General features: G+C 40.9%; 1 protein-coding gene across 1 annotated transcript; it reads left to right on the plus strand.

Annotated features, from left to right (window-relative positions):
- Positions 1-18,053: 18,053 nt before the first annotated feature.
- LOC144773986 (olfactory receptor 51G2-like) lies at positions 18,054-19,007 on the plus strand. Its single transcript, XM_078659031.1, has one exon. It carries the CDS (start codon positions 18,066-18,068, stop codon positions 19,005-19,007), a length of 942 nt encoding a protein of 313 aa, XP_078515157.1. The 5' UTR covers positions 18,054-18,065.
- The last annotated feature ends 761 nt before the right edge of the window (positions 19,008-19,768 follow it).

Consider the following 19,768-nt stretch of genomic DNA (forward strand, 5'->3'; position numbering starts at 1 on the left):
AGGTTGCAGGATGTATCCAGTGAAGTCCTCTTGAAGTCATAGGACCATTGGATGAGATCCCATTGAAGCCATTGGTTTTGGCAGAAAAAGCTCAGAGTGGGAAAATTCAAATTTTGTGTCCAATGAAGTACTCTTGTTGGTTGAATACTTTTCTAGTCTTCGCCAGGTAAAGATTTCTATTTTTAGACTTTGGGGGATGTTAATTTATAGTTCACACAAAGTAGTAAGGCAAGTTGTTCTGCTGTAGTGAGTGAATGGTAGAGAGCTGGAAAGCACCATATCTACAAAGCAAGAGTTTAAAACGTGGCATATCTGCTAAGATATGCTGCCTTTCAGCTCTCTCCTGCATTGGCACACTTGTGGCTATCTAGTGCCGATGCAGGCACACTGGCACCATGGTACCAGAGTGCCTGTGTTAAAGGGAGGATGTTTTTGTGTGCAGATAGTGATATCTTCCTGCACAAAAACAATACTTAAAGGCATTTTCCTCTTTCTATGCATGTTCCAAAATGCAGCACACATAGAAAAAGGAAGAAATAAGAAGAAATAAGAATACTTCTCCTTGTTACGTCTGGTTCAGGGAGGCATAGCATTTTGACACATTCCCAGTGTTACCAGTCTTTGTAAAGTTGGGAATGCGCCAAAATTAATAGAAGGGAGCATGGGAAAGCCCATGCTCTACCATCGAATACCTCTCAATTGGAAAGTAATGCAAGACAGATATATGTGCTGCTTTGAGATACTTTTAGAGAAAGATCCCACACAAAGCCACACTAATCTGATTGGGTAGCTTTCTAAATCAGAAATAACAATTTGCATGGAGGTTGTTCCAAAATAGTAGCACATCCGCAATGTGACATGTTAGTAAATGTGCATCTTAGTATTTTTTATGAAGTGCAAAATCCTCCAGTAGTACAGCCTCAAACTGTATCCAGCACCAGCAGGGCCCAGTCCAGCAGGTCAATTGTTTACTCCAGCAAAAAGGACTCTTTTAGCTTGGTGTGCCCCTGTAGCCAAAAAGGAGGTCAGACAACTGACCTTTGAATACATTTCCCTGTCCTAGGTACAAGTTACAAGCAGGTGCAGCTGCTCAGTTCTCCATACAGGACATTTCCAGCCAGTCCAGTCCGGTTTTATTCCTCCTCAGGTCCATAAAGAGTTCTGGTGAGGTTTGGGTATGGTGTCATTTTTGTAGGAATCCAAGATTTGTCGGATAGCCAGTGGGCGTGGGTGACTCTTGGACATTCTCCAACCACTGAGAAAAAGTTCTCAATGGCATCTCTTCCAGTTTTGCAGCACCTCCTGTTTCCTTTACTGTAAACTAAGCTAGAGTACACTATTCTGAGGAAAAATAGTATTTTGGGAGTGCCAGCCAGGGGTGTACACATGGAAATAAAAAGTCCCATCCTCCTCAATTACACATAACTGGTTCTGGGACTAGTTCCCTCTCCCACTGGACTAGTACCAAGTGGGGTACAAATAGGTCAGTAGACAAAAGCTTCTCTTCCCCAAGTCTACCTTTACACTTAACTATAAATGTAAAGCCTCACCCTGGTCCCTGTTCAAGTTGATGACGTTCTTTAGCCATCCCCACCTGCTCTTCCTAAGCTGAGAGTAGTCATAAACCTAACATCCAGGTCTTCCTGCCAAAAAGCCTAAGCCATTGTTGTGCTATGGGGGCAGTTTTCACAAATCATTAAGGGGAAAAACTGGCAGGGGCCAGATGCTACCAGTCTAATACCATTTAGAAAAGTGAAACTTTTTAAAAGTTACTTTCCTGTATATTTATTAAACATCTAACTTGATCAGTTAATTGGATTTTTAGTAAATATTTAAATAGCTGGACTTTCTTTCCCGCATAAAAGCAACTACAGCCTGTATAGTGAGATTTTCACCAAGCAGACCTGCAACACATGATACAGTTATTATTTAGTGATGGTGACTCTGAAAATCTTTCCTAGATGCAGGATGCTAATGGCAGGCCACTGGCCAGTATTGTATTAGAGAACATTAAACTGTTAAAATTGCTTGCAGCATATATTGACTGTGGGGAGCATGTATGAACCAGAGGCCTAGAGGTAGCAGTCCAGGGCTTTCCTTAAAGGCTGACCCACACTCCTATAAAACCAGATAACATGGTGATGCAGAAAAAGTCTTGTGGTCTGAAATTTCTTAATGCTGCCAGTTAGCTTGCAAGTGAATAAAGAGACTGTATGGAATGATTTGAGAAACAATACTGCCACATCTGGCAAAGAAGAACCCTTTTTCAATATTTCAGAAAGATTTATATAGATGCCCTGCAGGCAACAAAGAGAAAATTCAGGAGGGAGGTAAATGGAGTCAATTTGGAGTCCATGTGAATCTGCAAGGAGTGAGCAAGAAATGTTTGTGGGAGTGCTGAGCTGGAGGATGAAAGTTGCCACTGGAATGGAATTAGAAATGTGAGCAGACAGAAGAAATGTCTGTATGTAGATCTAGATCTTGATTTCCAAAGAAAGGGGTGTTTCCTACTTTTGTTCCACAGATCTTAGATGTGCCTGCTGTGGACTGATAGAGCAGGAGAGAGAGCTATTACAATATCACTTAAGTCAAAATAATCCAATCCTAAATTGTGGCTATACAAATGATGCCATTTATATTTCTGTTTAATATCTGCATGACATTATCTATGGGGAGGATGGGTTTTTGAGTATTCTCAAAAGACAGTCAGAGGAAAGAGGCTATTAATGGTCATTAACTTCTGTTCTTGAATTAATACACTGTGAGAAATTGCATTTCAGGTTGAGGGTGGTGAAACCCTTCTCAAGCAGTGACCACAATTCTTGTCAGGGTAAGGCACAAAATAACCCTAAATGATCCTGTGATCAACCATCTGGAAGCTTAGCACACAGCAGTCAGGCGTAACATGGAAGTGATGTGTAAAGTATTCATCTACCACGTCAAACAGTAACAAAGTGAAAACACAACGCATGAAAATTCCCACACCAATGTTGAAAAATAAAATCAAATCAAAAAAATAAAGGAAACCAACTCAACAAAAATTCAAATTAGTAAAACCGGAGATATGCACTTTTAAAGAATTGAGTGAAAATAGTACCAAAAAAAGCACAAATCGCCAACTGTGGTTATCTGGTTGCACCAGACCAGGATAAGTTCACATGTACAGGCTGACTGCCATGGAGTGCGGGTTGGCTACAGGCACCCAGTTAGGCCCACTGAGCATAAGTACCTTAAATCCTAATTGCAGATTGTTACATGGTCCCCCGGAGAATGACTCACATAGCTGAATAAAATCATTGGTTCAGAGGAGTTGCAAGGCTATGATTAGAGATCCTACATCACTATGGAGGAGCCCGTTGATGAAGGGCTCACGATGCAAAGTCTGCATTGAGGTTGCATCATACAGTTGAGGTGATGGACCAGTTCTGAGAACCCGCAAGGCTACAATATGGATTCCTGAGTGCGTCATCAACAAAGGCCTTAGTTGTGAAGGCCTGCATTGAGGATGCATTGTACATCAGTGGTTCCAATGCAGCTGTAAGCTCTGAGGCCATGCAGAGTCCTAGCACTGGGTAAGTCCACGTAGCAAAGGCGATCCATCGGTTCTGCTCAAGTTTACACCGCATAGCTGAAGAGATGGGTCCATTCTGCAGGGTCAACAAATGGGCTGGCAAAGCAGCTTCAGGCCCACTACGAAGCACCCAGGACTAGGGTGGCACCATTTGGGAGGGCAGGAGTTACAGATGCCAGAGTCCAGGTTCTGGGTTAATGGGGGTTGGAAGCCTGTTATGTCCCTGAAGCTTCTGCTCAGGAAGCCAGCCAACTAGCCTTCAAAGTCACTCAGAAGTTCTGGGTTCAGTGCTGCAGGTCTAGTCCTTCTCACCTAGTAAAGGAGGGCAGCAGACCAGTGCAACAGAGCAGCATTCCAATAGAGAAGCAGTCAAGCAGAATGGCAGTAGTTTCAGCAGCACAGCCGTCCTTCTTCCTGTCCAAAGGTCCAGAAGTTAATCGAAGAGTTGGGTTCTGAGGTTTAATATTTATAACCTGGTGCCCACTTTAAAGTTGGAGAAGTTTCTAGAGATTTCAATCCCCCATAGCTTACCTTTGTCTCATTGTCTGGGAGAAATACACAAGAACCAACAGCCAGATACACCTAATCATGTTACCTAGGAACAGGCTGAAGACACCAAATGGTTAAGACAAGAACATGGCAACTTTCTAGAAGTGGCATTTTTTGAATTGTGACAAAAAAATCAGACTTTACCATTAAAGAGGGCTTACAATTAACATATTTAGACACCAAACTTGAACTGTCAGCCTATTCCTAATTGGAAGATACATCCTGTTAAATTCAATAAAGATTGCCAAAATTATCTTATTGAAGCGATAGGAAAATGAATTTAGCACTTTTTCACTGCCAGGACATGTAAAACTTGAAAGTCCATGCCCTGATTATTACATACACTGCTCCCTGCCCTTTGGGCTATCCAGGACCTACCTTTGGGGCACTTATATGTATTAGAAAGAATGTCTTGGCCTCGAGAAATGTGTATTTTGCCAGGTATAAATGGTGGTTTCCACTGCACACACAGACTGCAGTGGCAGGCCTCAGGCATGCCTAAGGGGATCTTTAAGTGGGTGGCACAATCAGTGCTGCAGGCCCACTAGTAGCATTTAGTTTGCAGGTCCTTTTATAGAGGCATACAAGTAAATAACATAGGTCAAATGGATGTTTGACCATTCTACCAAGTTTTAAGGAGAGAGCAAAACACTTTAGCAATGTTTGGAAGTATGTGTGAGTCCTTAAGCCAGCAAAAACAAGGACTGAAGGCAAAAGGTTAGGTCGAAAACACATGTTCAACAGCTCCCAGAGAAAGAAAAATGTACATTTGTCCCATCCCAAATATATAAATGTGTCCCATTTTTATGGAATAGATGGCTCAAACTTAAATTGACTAGAACTGAACCCTGGCAGTTCCCCATAGGGTTTTGTGTATTTATCTGTATTGGTTAAGTAATGCAAATGCAATACCTTCAAGCATGCTTCAAAACACTTAAAAAGCTTGGCACACTGCTTGCCTATACATGGCAAGACAAAAGCAGTCCACCATACGAGATACATGATTTGAAGTGCTAACATGTTTTTCTAATGAAAAACCCATACATATGTCACACAGAGAGTCTAATAGAATTATTTATTTTTAATCTGCTCATAGTTCAAAGGAGAACTATAGCTGCATTCCAGAGGTATAACATAACACGCATATGTAAAGCGCATGTTCACTCAGAAGTGTATCTTTGCACTGAATAACAGATGTTGATTGTTATCCGACTCATTGATACTCATGTTATCCACCTTAATAGAATGAAAGGCTGAGTGGACCGGCCAGGATTTGAATCTGTGATTATAAGGTCAATCAAATGCCCCTACAGCAGATGCATTAATCCACTAAGTCACCAGCTCTGGCTGTTTTGACATGTAGCATAGAAAGAACTTTCCTTTGAAGATTATTTGTTCACTCGCACTGCGCTTAGTCTAACCACACCATACTCTCTATACATACGTGTTTGGAAGATTCACACTTCTACCCCAAATAGCAAGAAAGTGCACTACGACAATCAAGGTGTAGTGCTTATACTATTTTATTATTAATATAATTAATAGCATGTTAAAAAACTATAATTTTTTTTAAAACAAATATACATTTACAGGAAATACATTCCAGGAGTTACTGATATCCCTGGTCCTAATAAAGATCACAATAATGTATAAAAACCAGTTAAAAACATTGACAATGAAATACCATAAAACAATATCATTTCATATGACACACAAATGGCAATAGATTAAAGGAAACCCTATGCGTACAGTTGCATTAAATCTGTTACAAATTATGATCCAACATCTAATGGGCTGAAGAGCTGGTGGGATAAATGTTCCTATCACAGAACTTCATAAGGTTGGATTACAGTTAGTTGGCGTTGACGCGTTTCGGTGGCCTATAGTTCAAATTTCACGACCACCTTCTTCAGGACATTCAATAAGGGATTTTGCTTCTCATTAAAAGGAAAGCATTAACACATGATACACAAGAAACACTTATTACATACGCTACCCTACTTTCTGTGCATGCTCTCCAGTAGCTGGGTCTTTGATTATTTTTTACTTAAAACATTAATCGTCCGAAAAACATCAATGCATATTGCGCCTCCCTTTTTTTTTGTAGGGCACGAAAAGGTGCAAAACAGCCAATTCTTTAATTATCGTGATAGAGACTATAACCACTATGTAAACTTTCCTTGCACACTACCCCTCCATTTATCATAGGGCAACAAGAGGACATGCAACGTTGCCTCCATTTATAATGGGTCAATGTTAGGACATTCAGAATTGCCTAAAAGAATACTATTGCACATGGCTGTCTCACATACCCTATCCCACAATCATACCACTCTCGCCTATGTTCAAAGAACACAAACAGTTCACTCACTGTGATCAGTTTATCGTCACTTATAATAAGGCTTTACGCTGGCCTCTATTAAGATGGTGCCTTTTGTCATATTGTGATTTTCAAAAGAATATCACCAGTAATTCTAGGATAGAGAAAGGGAAATACCAGTACTATTTTCTTTTGTTTTGCAGTTCTCTCTCGTGGTAGAGTATCTACTATAGGGTAATAAATGCCAAGAATCTGGGCATTTGGTTCAATGAAGATTTGAGATTCTCAGAGCAGATTAAAAGACTGACGGGTGCCTGCTTTCGGACCCTTGAATCCCTGGGCAGATTTTTCCCTCTACTGCCCCAGCCGGCCAAAGAAACGGTCGCTAGTGCCCTTATATTGTCCTGCCTAGATTACGCCAACGCTCTCTATCTGGGCTCCCCCTCTTTTTTGTTAAACAAGCTGCAGCTCATCCAAAATGCGGCGGTGAGACTTCTGCTGGGCATCCCCAGACGCATCAGCATAAGATCACAATTGGCCACACTCCACTGGCTGCCGGTAGCCCAAAGAGTTCAATTTAAGGCTCTGGTTCTCACTCATCGAGCCCTACACGATACTGGCCCAGCTTATCTCAGGGAAAGAGTGACGTTCCACGTGTCCAGCCAACACCTCAGGTCGGCTTCCCAACGCCGGCTGGTAACTCCCCACTTTAGGCGCACCAGAATGGGCGGTCAATCATTCTCAGTCAAAGCAGCTACCCTCTGGAATGCCCTTCCGTTCACTCTCAGGGACACCAGAGACCTTAGCTGCTTTAAAAAGCTTCTTAAAACTCACCTCTTCAATCAAGCTTACTAATATAATGCTGTGCTTCTTTTCTGTGATTTCTCTGTGGTTATGCTCCGCGCCAGGATACTCAAGAGTAGTCGTGCGCGTAATAAATACCCATATAACTTAACATAACATAAATAGATCTCTTGCCTCCCACTGTAGAACTAGTGGGCTTTACATCTGATACATCCCCGTAGGGTTTTTGTCTCTTTACGTTGTGCTGGTATGCTCATACACTTTCTGCCTCTTAAAATTATCCACTTGAAAAATTATATTTCAACTTGTCTCTAAGTTCAAAAAAACAAATAGAGGGAGGATATATGACATGTAGAAAGGAGGATCATAAATACTGATATCTGAACATCCTTGTTGATGTAATACCAACTGTAGTTGATCATTTTAGAGTGGCGCAACATTGTAAAGAACTGTAAATAATGAAACAAAGTGACATTGCACACTCTTGACACAAGAGTGTGGTTTAGTGTGCAATCATGTATTAGTGCATGAATGTAATGCCAAATTAATGAGCAAATAAGGGTGGTGAACCAAGACTTAGGAACACAGGTGTGCAAACAGTCAGGGACGTGGGCTTTCTGTAGTGTGTACAATTGTACAATAAAAGGGCAAAATTCAATATATGAATCAGTCATACATGTTTACCAAGGAAAGACAAAACACACATATTAAATATGCTCTAATATTTTTGGGGAGGAGCATGTAATCACACACATCACACATATATTATTTGTTCCTTTCTCTTCCATACATAATATTGAACATCCCATCCCTGCCACCTAATTTAATAGTAGCCTCTCGATTTGTGTTTCTGAAATTGGGGAGTTAACCGCCTATTTGCGCAGGCCTCTTTTAACAAGGTCTAAGTAGAGAATCCAGTTGTGGATAGTCATGTCGACACTTGGAGGAAAGTGCCCCTTTTTGACATGGTCATCCCCACTTTTTGCCTGGTTTCTAATGCAATTTTGACATAAGTGCACTGGGTTCCTGTTAGCCAGGTCCCCAGGGCTAGATCTCTTTCCCTAAAACTGTACAATTGTTCCCCCACTTGGCGATACCTTTAGCACCCCTTGTAAGTCCCTTGTAAGTTGTACCCCTAGTACCTAGGCCAAGAAGGCTAAAGAGGGTCCTAAAGCGCTGCAGCACGTATTATGCCTCCCAAGGGACCCCTCAGCACCAACATGCAACTGCCATTGCAGGCTGCATGCTATGGTGCAGAGAACACTCAAGAGACTGCCTGGCACACCTCTTGTGTGGCATGCCTGTAGACACTGCATGCAGTATAGGTAAGTCAGTTCTACAGCAGGCCTTACAGCCTAATGGCAGGATGCACTCTTCTACATGTGTAGTCATATCTGCATGAGCAGATATGCTCCTGAGATGTCTAAGTCGATATTAAAATTGGATAGTGAAGCCTTTTCGATTGCATGTTCTGGAGACAGGTGTGTTCACGAGTTCGCTAGCTACATGATGACTTCACTGAAACTAGAGATGTTTGGTATTAAACATATCATACTACTAAACCCACAATGTTTCCAGTGATGGATTAACTAATACATGCACCCAGAGGGCACCTTAGAGACACCCCAGAAAACCTACTGACTACGAGTGCTCAGGCTGACTGGGGTAGACCAGCCTGCCACCACAGACAGGTTTCTGACCCCTGCAGGGGAGAGCCAGTGTTCTCTGAGGGCAGAAACAATGCCTACTCGGCCCAGGGGTGCTGTCCAATCCTCTATATCCTCTATATGAGTAGCATATAAAGGCAAGAGGCTTCAAAGGTCTTTGCTGCATTTGATATGCAACCCCAGGCTTCCTTCGACTGGGGAAATGCTACCCCTACCCAAGCCCATTTGGCATAAGAAAAGGTGTGAAAATTATCTAGTTAGAAGGTGTGTTCTCCTCAGGCTAATACCAACCGTAAGTTGGGCTACCTGATGTGGACACATTTTTTAGAATTTCACCTTCTAACTTTTGGCAGAATTGGGCTCTCTGGGTCAGGGTTATGCCCACTTGCCACAGGAAGTGGTCATATAGAGCATTTAGATATCCTGAAGGTAAGTAGCCCATTGGCTACTACCTGTCACTCCCTGTAATACCCCTAAATTGTGTATTTAAGGGGGACCTCTGACACTAGTAACTAAGATTCAATGGATCAAGAAGAAGTGGACAAAGAAGATCCACGAGAAAAGCGACAACTGAAGACTGGCTGTGGACTTTTGGCACCAAACCCTGTCTGCCTTCACCAAGTCTCGACAACTGTGACTAGTGAATTGTCCTGCAGATGACCAGATTCCAAGAACCTCAGGAGACTGTCAGCCCTTTGCAAATTGTCAGCAATCTCCCTTGGAGTAGAGGATCTACTCCACTGCAATCCGCAGGCACTGAAGTGTGAAGTGCGGTTCACAGAGCTCACCAGTCAGCCTAATGCAGCAGCCCCCCAAGAAGATGTACCTGTTCTCCTTTAGGTCAGATATGTCCCCCCTCCAAGAGATAGGGTGCCAGATCCAACAGGAGCCGCACAGGCAAATACCTAGGGTGTCAAACGCCCTAGCAGCAAGCAAAGACCAAGAGAGACCCATCTGGACTCCAATGACACCAAGCAGCCATCCAAGGATGTCAGCACCACAGAGACCCACTGCTAACGTGGCCCATAATGTCCTGATTTTCCACCCTCAACCGACAACGACCGAAAACAGCATGGCCCTAGGAAACACAGAATGAAGCAGACCTTTTCACTCTGCACAGAGTGCCTCAGCCTGGTTACTGACATACCAGCTATTCCTCCTTGTCCCCAGGACTCTTGTAACCTGAGTCTCCCATTGAGAGCTCCTGAACTTTTCCCCTTTGCAACCTGTTTCTATGTGACCACCCTTCTTCCTAATGGTATAGCACACACAGCCACCAGTACATCCAACACCTCTGCACCCGGACTGCCCAGGTATTGAGTAAATATTGGTGGTACTTTGGACCTTGGTCCCCTACACCCCAAAGTCCCGAAGGAGAACCCCAAAAACTATTGCAAATAACTGTATGCAAGATATGACTTTTCTCCTATAGGAACCATTGCTGCATACAGACACATTTAAATTAACTTTTTACTTACATGTAAAAATGTATATATATATTTTTAAAGTACTGACATGATAAAAACGTTCTTGGTACCAACGTTTACATAAAAATTCAACTTATTCTTCTAAATTGGTCTTAGATGTATTCTTGAATGTGTGTCTGATTTATTGCCTCTGTGAGTACAGCGAATCCTTAGCACTACTTTCTGATAAGCTTAACTGCTGACCCACATTACAACAAAAGTGAACATTTGGTTTTTATTTGTGCACCTCTGTAACCAACTGGGGTTTGCCTGGACACATTACACCGTGTACCTCGTTTTGGTCCACTATATAAATAGCCAACATTCTACAACACTTTACATACTTGAATGCCTACACTAATCTATGTGTGGTGATCATTTGAATCTCCGGACACTGGGCTACGCACTCCAATATATTTAGCATTCCTCATGGGGCTGGACACACACTGAGTGAGGTACATAAACAGCAATGTGAACATGCTCTTGCATCTTTATGAGGGGCATTTATATGTACAACTAGTCTCACTCCTTTTTCAGTCCAGATCTTCATCCTTTCTCTTAAGGCCCTCTTGGCATACACTTCTTACTTACAACTAATATATCATTACATTGTGTCTGGTATTCGACTGCCCAACACCCTAGAGTACCTGACAGCATTTCCCAGTCTTTGCTCTCTCTCTGACTAGTGCAGCTTTTCTCCATGTTAACTTCTAAGTCAGGTAGCAATTACCACCTACAATCATACTATTGTAAATTAATTCCTGCCAAACTTTCATAATAGCAAATTCTAAAGTGCCTATAATGTAAGTAAACATTAATAAAGTGCATTGTTTCAATAAAGAGTGATGGAGATCTACTTCATTCAGTACCAATTCAACCTCCAAAATCGTATTTCCCCATTACTCCAATTCACAATAAATGGAGAGGACTTCTAAACTTTGAAAATGTTTCTTCCTTTCCCTACATATTTTGCCAGCGTCAACTCCCTGAAGTATGAATTATAAATTTTCTCAACCCCCGCTTGCAGCCTAGGGGATTCAGTTGATTTCCAACATGCAGTAATGTGGTATTCCTCCTGATGGAATTACACTTAGAATGTATTCATGTCATGTACAGAATGTTAGATATGTAATAGTGTGATGTAATTACATTCTGGAGATGTGTATCTTTGGATGTAAATGAGTCAGTTCCCTAGATCAACTGCTATTGTCTGTTGGATTATGTTGGATGGGATTCTTCAAGGAATGAATTTAAGACGATTCAGCTTCCTGTCTCTAGCCATCATTTCAGGAATCTTACAAGTAATTATTGACCTTACCACTAACGTTGCAATGAACCATCAGGAGTGTGCCGGCGCAGCACTCAGGAATATTTTTTTCTAGTTAAGTAACAGTACACGGGTATAATATACCATTCACTGAGTGTACAATTGCATTTTCCGAATGTTAGGACCCCGTAAAACTTTAAAACTAAGGACAGAGGCTTCCAGATATTGCTCGCGAGTTAAATAAACTTTATTCACTTGTATCCATTTACTTTGTATGTTTCAAAACTCATCCTGAAAATTGGACCCTTCTGAGCTCAACCACTTTACCATTGTCTCTGTTTAATATACTTTCGCAAAAATTGAAAAACGGCCTGAAATATTTCCTTGGTTGATTCAATTTGTAAAGATTGGTATTTCCTCAAAATGGATGAAATTGGGAGATACACCAATCTATTTTGCACCCAGAGGCGCTTTCCAGGACATCAAAGCTACATTAACAAACCAGTCCCTTACTTTTCCCGGATTGCAATTCTCTAGTCTAGCAGCCATGCCTAATAATTTGGCAGATACCACATGTTGAACAGAAGTTTCAGCATAAATGCTGGGGATTCATAGCCATTGAAATAGTTGTTTCTGTTTAGTTCTACAAGGCAGAATCATACAATATCTTATCCTTGTTTGGCTTCTTTTCTTTGGGGAGATTAGGACCTAGACAAAATATAAATCCTTTGCACATGACAAAAAGAAAGACCTAATGAAAGTATTGCATTTGGCCAAATCAACATAGCTAATGCTGTTTATTAAATGGGCTGCAAAATAATACACTCTCCTGTCTGGTTGGGCGAAACCTCCTTGTTGAGTAGGTAGCTTCAACTACTTCTTACTAATTCTTGGACTGCACTTTTTCCAAAGAAAAGCACTAAGCAGTGATTTCAGTTGCTGTAAGAAATGAAATATATAATACCAAGGGAATTCATGGATAAAAAAGTTTAGCAGAGGCACATTATGCAATTTAACTTATACCACTCTACTGATTATAGAGATCGGTACCCTCTCCCATGGATCCAACATATTCTGAATCTTGGCAAACAAGGCAGGGTAGTTTAAGTCATAAAAATATTCAAACCTTTTGGAGGCACTTATACCCAAATTCCTAACTGACATTCGATGATAATTTTTTTGCATATATATTGGGGTAGAGCTGTGGCATCTTTATAGAAAAGAAGAATATCAGTTTTGGAGATGATGACTCGATAGCTAGTAAACCTACAAAATTTTGAAAAATGTCAAATAGTTCTTGAAACACTCTCCTCCCAAGCGCCAGATATTGCACAAGGTCATCCACATATAGGGTTAAGCTTTGATATTCGAGAAACTACCCCTTTCATGTCCCCACTCTGGCTTAGAAAGCAGGTCTGGAGCTCAATAAGTAAAGTAAATAGAATTGGTGACAAAGGGCAGCCCTGCCTTGTACGCCTGAAAATCTGAAAGAAAAGCAAAGCCTTACCATTAAGACATAATCCAGCAAATGAACCCTAAAATTGTACCAACTATGACCTTGTGAGCTGAGTTGGAAATCCCATTACCTCCATTACTTGAAATATATGATTTCAGCTCACAAGTTCAAAAACTTTCACAGCACCTATAAAAAAGACTGCTGAAGGAATGTTACTTAAATGAAATTGTCACTAGCTTAAGTTACTTAATGTATGATATAAAATAATTGGTGTTCTAAATAAACCCAGTGTGATCTTTCTCGATTAAAAAGTAAAAGGCACAACCTCTGCCACCCTAGCACCTAATATTGTATTTAAGATTTTATAATCTGCGTTTAGCAGTGTTATTGGATGAAATGAGTTTTTGTCTTCCAGATATTTGTCTTTCTTGAGTAGGCAGGTGAGGAGGCCTTTACTCAAATAAGTGGGAACAGGGTCACCCATCAATATATCTTTAAACAGGGCCATCATGACCCCGATTACTTCTGAGATACGGATCAGGTTCCGCTCTGATGAAAACCTATTTTCTCCTGCAGTCTTCATTCTGGACAAAGCTCTAACGGTATCCTCCATCTCTGTTTTTATTATTGTTGTGTTATAGTGTGAACAAGATTTTTTGCAGCTACACTAGACAACTTTGGGAGGCAAATATGATCTAGGAAGCACAAAATATCATTTGTACCTAGGCAATGGCCAGCTGTGTAGATTGTTACAAAATGCTGATAAAATCCTTCCTCAATTAAAGAGGCCTCCCCAACAAAGTGTTTGTTGATAAAGGCCTGATTTTATCTATGACATTTTTAGCTTGACATGTTCTGACCCATTAGGTTAACAGCCTCCCACTTACTTCTCCTTCCTCGTATAATTGTTGTTTATAGGTTCTGATATTTTAGGGTTGCTTCTCCATAAAAAAACTGTTGGTAATGCTTTGCTAAATCTCCTTAAGATATAGAGGGTTAGCTACATGGGATAGATTCACCCCATGAAGATAAAGATTCTCAAAGAGTTACCTAAATTGCAGTTTTGCTTACTCATTACAATGGGTTTGAAAAGCAATAATCCCCCCTCTTATTGTTACATTAAATGCTTCCCAGATGTTTTTCTGAAGAAGAACAGTATTGATTTTCCTAAAAAAGCAAATTAGCCTGTTGCCTTAATTTGTTCGATAAATGATTCCTCCGTTAGTAGTGCTCTAATTAAAGACCAGAGTTTGGTCTGGGCAGCTTTGGTGTAGAGGATCATATCTAAACTAATAGCAATGTGGACTAATAAAGAATTTGATAGTATAGAAAAGGCAACAATTTGAATATTCTTCAAAGTGAGAAAGTAGTCCGTCTTTTAGGTTGAGCAATAACAAGAGGAAAAGACAGGATACTGCCATCAGTTTAGCATCTTACGAGTGGTCAAACAAGTTAAGCTCCTCTATAATCCTCTGCATTGCTCTTGCCATCTTAGCTTTGCAATATGGGATAGCTCCAATATTTATATTGGAATTTGTAAAAATCACCACCTATTAATATATTCTTGGGGTGATTGGCGAACTGCAGAGACAGTTCAAATAATGGCTGAGGTTCATTTGGGGTAGAGCCATAAATATAAACTAAGGAATTCCTATCCCTATTGATATGAATTTCTGCCACCGCCCATCTAGCAGATCTATCAGATGCCACCTGCCCCTCAAACCTCCTGCTGACAAGAACCACCACATGCCTGAGAGAGGCTGATGCAGAAGAATAACATAATAATTGGAAAGGAGACTAATTAATTGTAGATAATTTGGATTTCCTAATATGTACGTCCTGAAATAAGGCCACAGATACCTTCTGCTCAGCAAGCCAGTCCATAACTTCCCAGCACCTCTGAGGATTGTTCAATCTATTCACATTTACAGAAACTACCCTACAGTTCCAGTAGGGGATCTCATTAGACATGTTCAGGTTCTTTAAAATTGAAACTTAAGCAAATGGCCACCATCCACCTCTTCCATATTCCCTGCTTAATTAATTAGGCTTCGCGTATTACTGCAAGAAACGTGTTTTTTCCACTGCAAGTTCTCCGGCCCCACATTGTTCAAGCCCACAGACCTGGGCTATTCACCTATTACTACATCCATACCATCACCCATCCACTCCCCTGTGCTCCAAACTCCTCCGTCGTGACCATGTCACCCTGTCACAACCGCGCTCCTTCCCAGCATATGGTCACTGCTTGCACCTTGCTCTTGAACCTGGTAGCCCTGACTACTCCCCCCAGTCTTTATACTAAGCCAGGCATGTATTGTAATAATTTTTTTTCTTTACAAAGTATAGTTTCAGCAAACAAATGTAAGCAATAACCCATAATTTTTCCTTACTCTGAATTTCATGCAAGTAGTTTTGTGTTATCTGATTATCATTAAACACCTTAAATTCTCCCCCCCCAAAAAAAGTTCTGAGTCTGGCCAGTTGTAAAATCTTTGCTTGACCACCGGTAGCTTGAAATAAAGGTAACATTTGCCGAAATTCCCTTTGCTGCTTTGAAGTCTCGTTTTACATGTGAAGGAAACCACCTTTTTCAATATCCTATTGTCCCCAACATTCACAGACACTTTACAGGAGCAGGATATATTGGGTTACTTTTGAAAAGACATTTGATGTGCACAAGTTATAATCAAGTTCCACTGCTAAGTTATCAGCTGGTGGTCATATGGTATATTCCATAGTTGGATGATATGTGGGTCCTCATGCCCTGATGAATTTGCCTGTAAGTTTTGATTGGCCTTGAAATTTGTCGACCGTTCGCAAAATTGTTGTTTAAACATGTAATAATGTTTTTTAATCATGAACCTTGGCATATAGTAACATATATTTGACATGCCTTTTTGAACTCAAATTCTATTATGAGAGGAAGCTATTATCCCTTCCTCCTTTTTTGAGTGAGGCCCTGCAGGAGGAAGATGCATCCTTGAGACGGTGAGCATTAGTTAACACACTGAGCATCAAAATTAACATTCATTGTTCTGGTTCCTCCAGCCACTACAAGTGGTAAGTATCATGGTGATCACATATGTGAAGCACTTCCTATTACTTGTTTGTATATTTTCTATTCATATAGGGCTGAAGGCACCATAATCCATTATTTAAAAATCCCACCATGATACAAGGTCTGTCTCTGAGTTGGACAAGAGCAGTACTGATCCCTAAGTATGATGTATGTTACAGGGCTTGTCTGAATGGCATAAGGGCCTTTTTTTGTTGTGATTGATTTTTGAGTGGGGAGCAACCCTGTGTCTTCTTATCCGTCTCCAGCTCATGTTCTGTATGAGAATTTATGATTGTTTAAGCTTTGCCTGACATATTAAAGACCCTATAACCCTTTTTGGCTCCTGTCACTATTTGGTTTGTTTGAGGGAGAGCAAGAATTGAGATTCTTGCAATTGGAAAAGCTATGCCCTTTTCTTTACAGGCAAGCCCTATATCCCCAATACAGCCCTGGAATCTTTATTGTAGCCTATGTCTTTGACCACTTCATGTCTCTCCCTTCCATGCTACTTTTCAGCCCTTCTCTTGGGGGCAGCTATCTTGAATTTGGTTCTGAAGGTCCAACCGTCGAGTTGTTTCTTTACCCTGAGAAAGTCTTCCTTCTTTGGCAAGTCCACATATTATTTACTGCTAAGAGTGCTAAGTCCTGGCTTATCTAGGAATGCTCAGCGAGATCTTGACCTAAAGGAGAAGAGGAGAGATCTTGGCCTAAAGGAGAAGAGGAGATTTCTAATGTTTCCATGTGTTTTGTTTTATAAAGGCTTAACTTACTTTTGGCCAGGGTTGAAAAAGTACTTTTTTTTGGTTGCCACACCATGGTCTTTTCTTTAATGAGAAAGCCCAGACTTTTCCGCAGAGAGCCCACTGGATTGGTTCCTAGTTTATGTCTCAGCATACTCAATAGCTCAGGGAGAATGGAATTAATGCATTAAATGGATTTGAAGGAAGCCTTGCCTTTGCCTTACCTGTGGTGCTGCAAACACGTCTCCCAGCTCCCCGGGGGCCCGCTCCGGTTTCCACCAAGGCATGCCAGGCCAGTGCTTCACACGCTCTGCATCTCTCGGGTCATCTTCTTCTGAACTCATCTCAATCAATGCCAAGAGATCATGGATACTAGCCCCTGATTATGGCTAATCCTGATCTGTCCGAGGCTTTTCTATGTCAAGTGGCTGCTACCTCTGTCCTCCCATTGACAATTCTGCTCACGGTTTCCCAGCTTTGTCACCCACGGCTCTATTAATCTCCCCTATTGCACAAACCTCTGAGTACAAGTCGTGGGACGCCATGTTGCCAAGAGAGTGAACGTGTCCAGCCAATGCGCTGGTCAGATATCAAGACCGCATATAGCAGGCCGGCTTCCGAGACATGTCTAAGAAGTGTAGATTTACTTATGTGTAAAGTTACCTTTGTGAATAGCCCCCACAACATTACTTAAGCAGAACAGACATCTGAGGATGAAGATTCATTGTCACATTAGGTGTGAAAATGAATTGCAATATGAGATTTTTGGGTTGGAGCTATCCTACTGGTTTATTATTGGGCTGCAAAATCCTGCCATTGATTAGATACTTTTGTTATCTGTCTCACTACTTGGAATGACAATTTGATGCATGTAAAGGTGTAATACAATTTACTGGAACTTTTCTTTGCTTTGTCCTTGTTTTTTAAAAGAAATAATTTACAGAAATTGCTAATCAAACCAAAGTAAAAGCATTGGCTTTGTAGGTTGGGATTAATGTTATCTTATGCCGTGGTTCTTTGGCTCATCCAGCACTAAACCTACATGGCATTGCTTGATGTAAAGAAACATTTTCATATAGATTGAATGTAATTGTTTACGGATTAATAATAAAGATTGTTTTGACTAAATGTGTATAATTTAAACCACAGATCCAACAGTGCATCATGTCAACTATTAATTCCAGTGACATCAATCACCTATGGCTCAGACTGGCGGGATTTCCTGGGGCAGATGCTGCAAACCACATAAACCTCTGGCTGTCTCTTGCTCTATGTTTCTTGTATCTTCTCTCCATTTTGGGAAATGGGATCATTTTGTTCATCATAAAAGTAGACAACCAGCTCAGAGAGCCCATGTACATTTTTCTTTCTATGCTTGCAATAAATGATCTTTGCTTGACTCTCGCGACATTATCCACAACACTCAACGTGTTCTTATTTGACTCCAGGACAATCCACTTCTTTGCCTGCTTGACTCAGCTCTTCTTTATACATATGCTTTGTGCCATGGAATCTTCCATTTTGGTGGCCATGGCCTTTGACCGCTATGTAGCCATATGTAACCCTCTGAGATATGCCTCAATATTGCATCCCAAAATTTCCAAGATCGGACTGGTGGCTCTAATTAGATGCTTTTGCCTTCATTTCCCTGTACCATTTTTGTTGAAAATTCTTCCATACTGTGATAAACATGATCTCTCATATGCCTTCTGCTACCAAACTGATGTCATGAAACTAGCATGCGCGGATCCTACCATCACTAGTACATACAGCTTGGCCGTGGTACTCACCACATATCCCGTTGATGCAGTGCTTATTCTGCTTTCATATGGGCTCATCCTGAAGGCTGTTCTGAGCAGAGCAGGTCAAGCAGAAAACTTGAAGGCACTGAACACCTGTGTGAGCCACATCTGTATTGTTCTCCTGTTTTACATCCCACTGATCACTTTGTCGTTAGTCAGCAGGTATGCACAGAAGGATTCAATTATTGCACGATTCCTGTTGGGTGGCATTCTGCTTGTAGTACCACCAGCTCTGAACCCAATGATCTACAGCATAAAAACTAAACAGATCCGAAACTCCATTCGCACAAAGTTTGGGGCATGAAACGCGAAATGTTGAATTCCTTCCATGGCTATGTACATTATCTTGAAACATCTTTCCCTTGCATTATTTCAGCATGCTCTCAGCTGGGTGTTGTATATACATCTACAAGCAGATGAATATATCATCTATAGCAACAATTATACTGGATAAAAGTGCAATTGAATTATATAGGACCTTGGAAGGCCAGAGATTGTGAATTCCTAATTAAATGTGTCTCCTTCCATTACTGGCTGAATTACTAATTTTAATCAGCAAATGCAGATGATTTGTGTTTCAGCAGAGAAACTTGTCAGGCATATCCAGGTTTTTCTTTCAAAAGAAACAGAGAGCATAAAAATTAAGAGAGATACAGAGCTACATATAGATAACGAGAGACAGTTAGGAAGTGAGAAAGAGAAAAAGAGACTGAGGGATGTGAAGGAAAGAAAAGAGGAGATAGACATAAAATGAACAGAAAATAGTGTGGATGAGAGGGATAGAAGACGATACATAGTGATTGTGCATACAAAGAAGAAGGGTGTAGAGGGCAAAGAGAAGGGAAGGTGCAAGGAAGGAATCTAGACTGAGAAAGAGGGCAAGCGAGATAAAGCTGGAGAGAGAGAAAATGATAAAGGAAAAAGATATTGAGAGGTTGTCAGGCAATAGTCGGAGATGTAAAGAATCGTGCTGATGGACATGAAAATTGGGATATAGGGAAAAAATAACAAGTGAAAATGTTGTGAAGATAGGAAGAGTGAGAGAAAGCTGGGTAATGGAAGAGG

The sequence above is a fragment of the Lissotriton helveticus genome, chromosome 8 (genome assembly GCF_964261635.1).
Source record: "Lissotriton helveticus chromosome 8, aLisHel1.1, whole genome shotgun sequence".
NCBI lineage: Eukaryota > Metazoa > Chordata > Amphibia > Caudata > Salamandridae > Lissotriton > Lissotriton helveticus.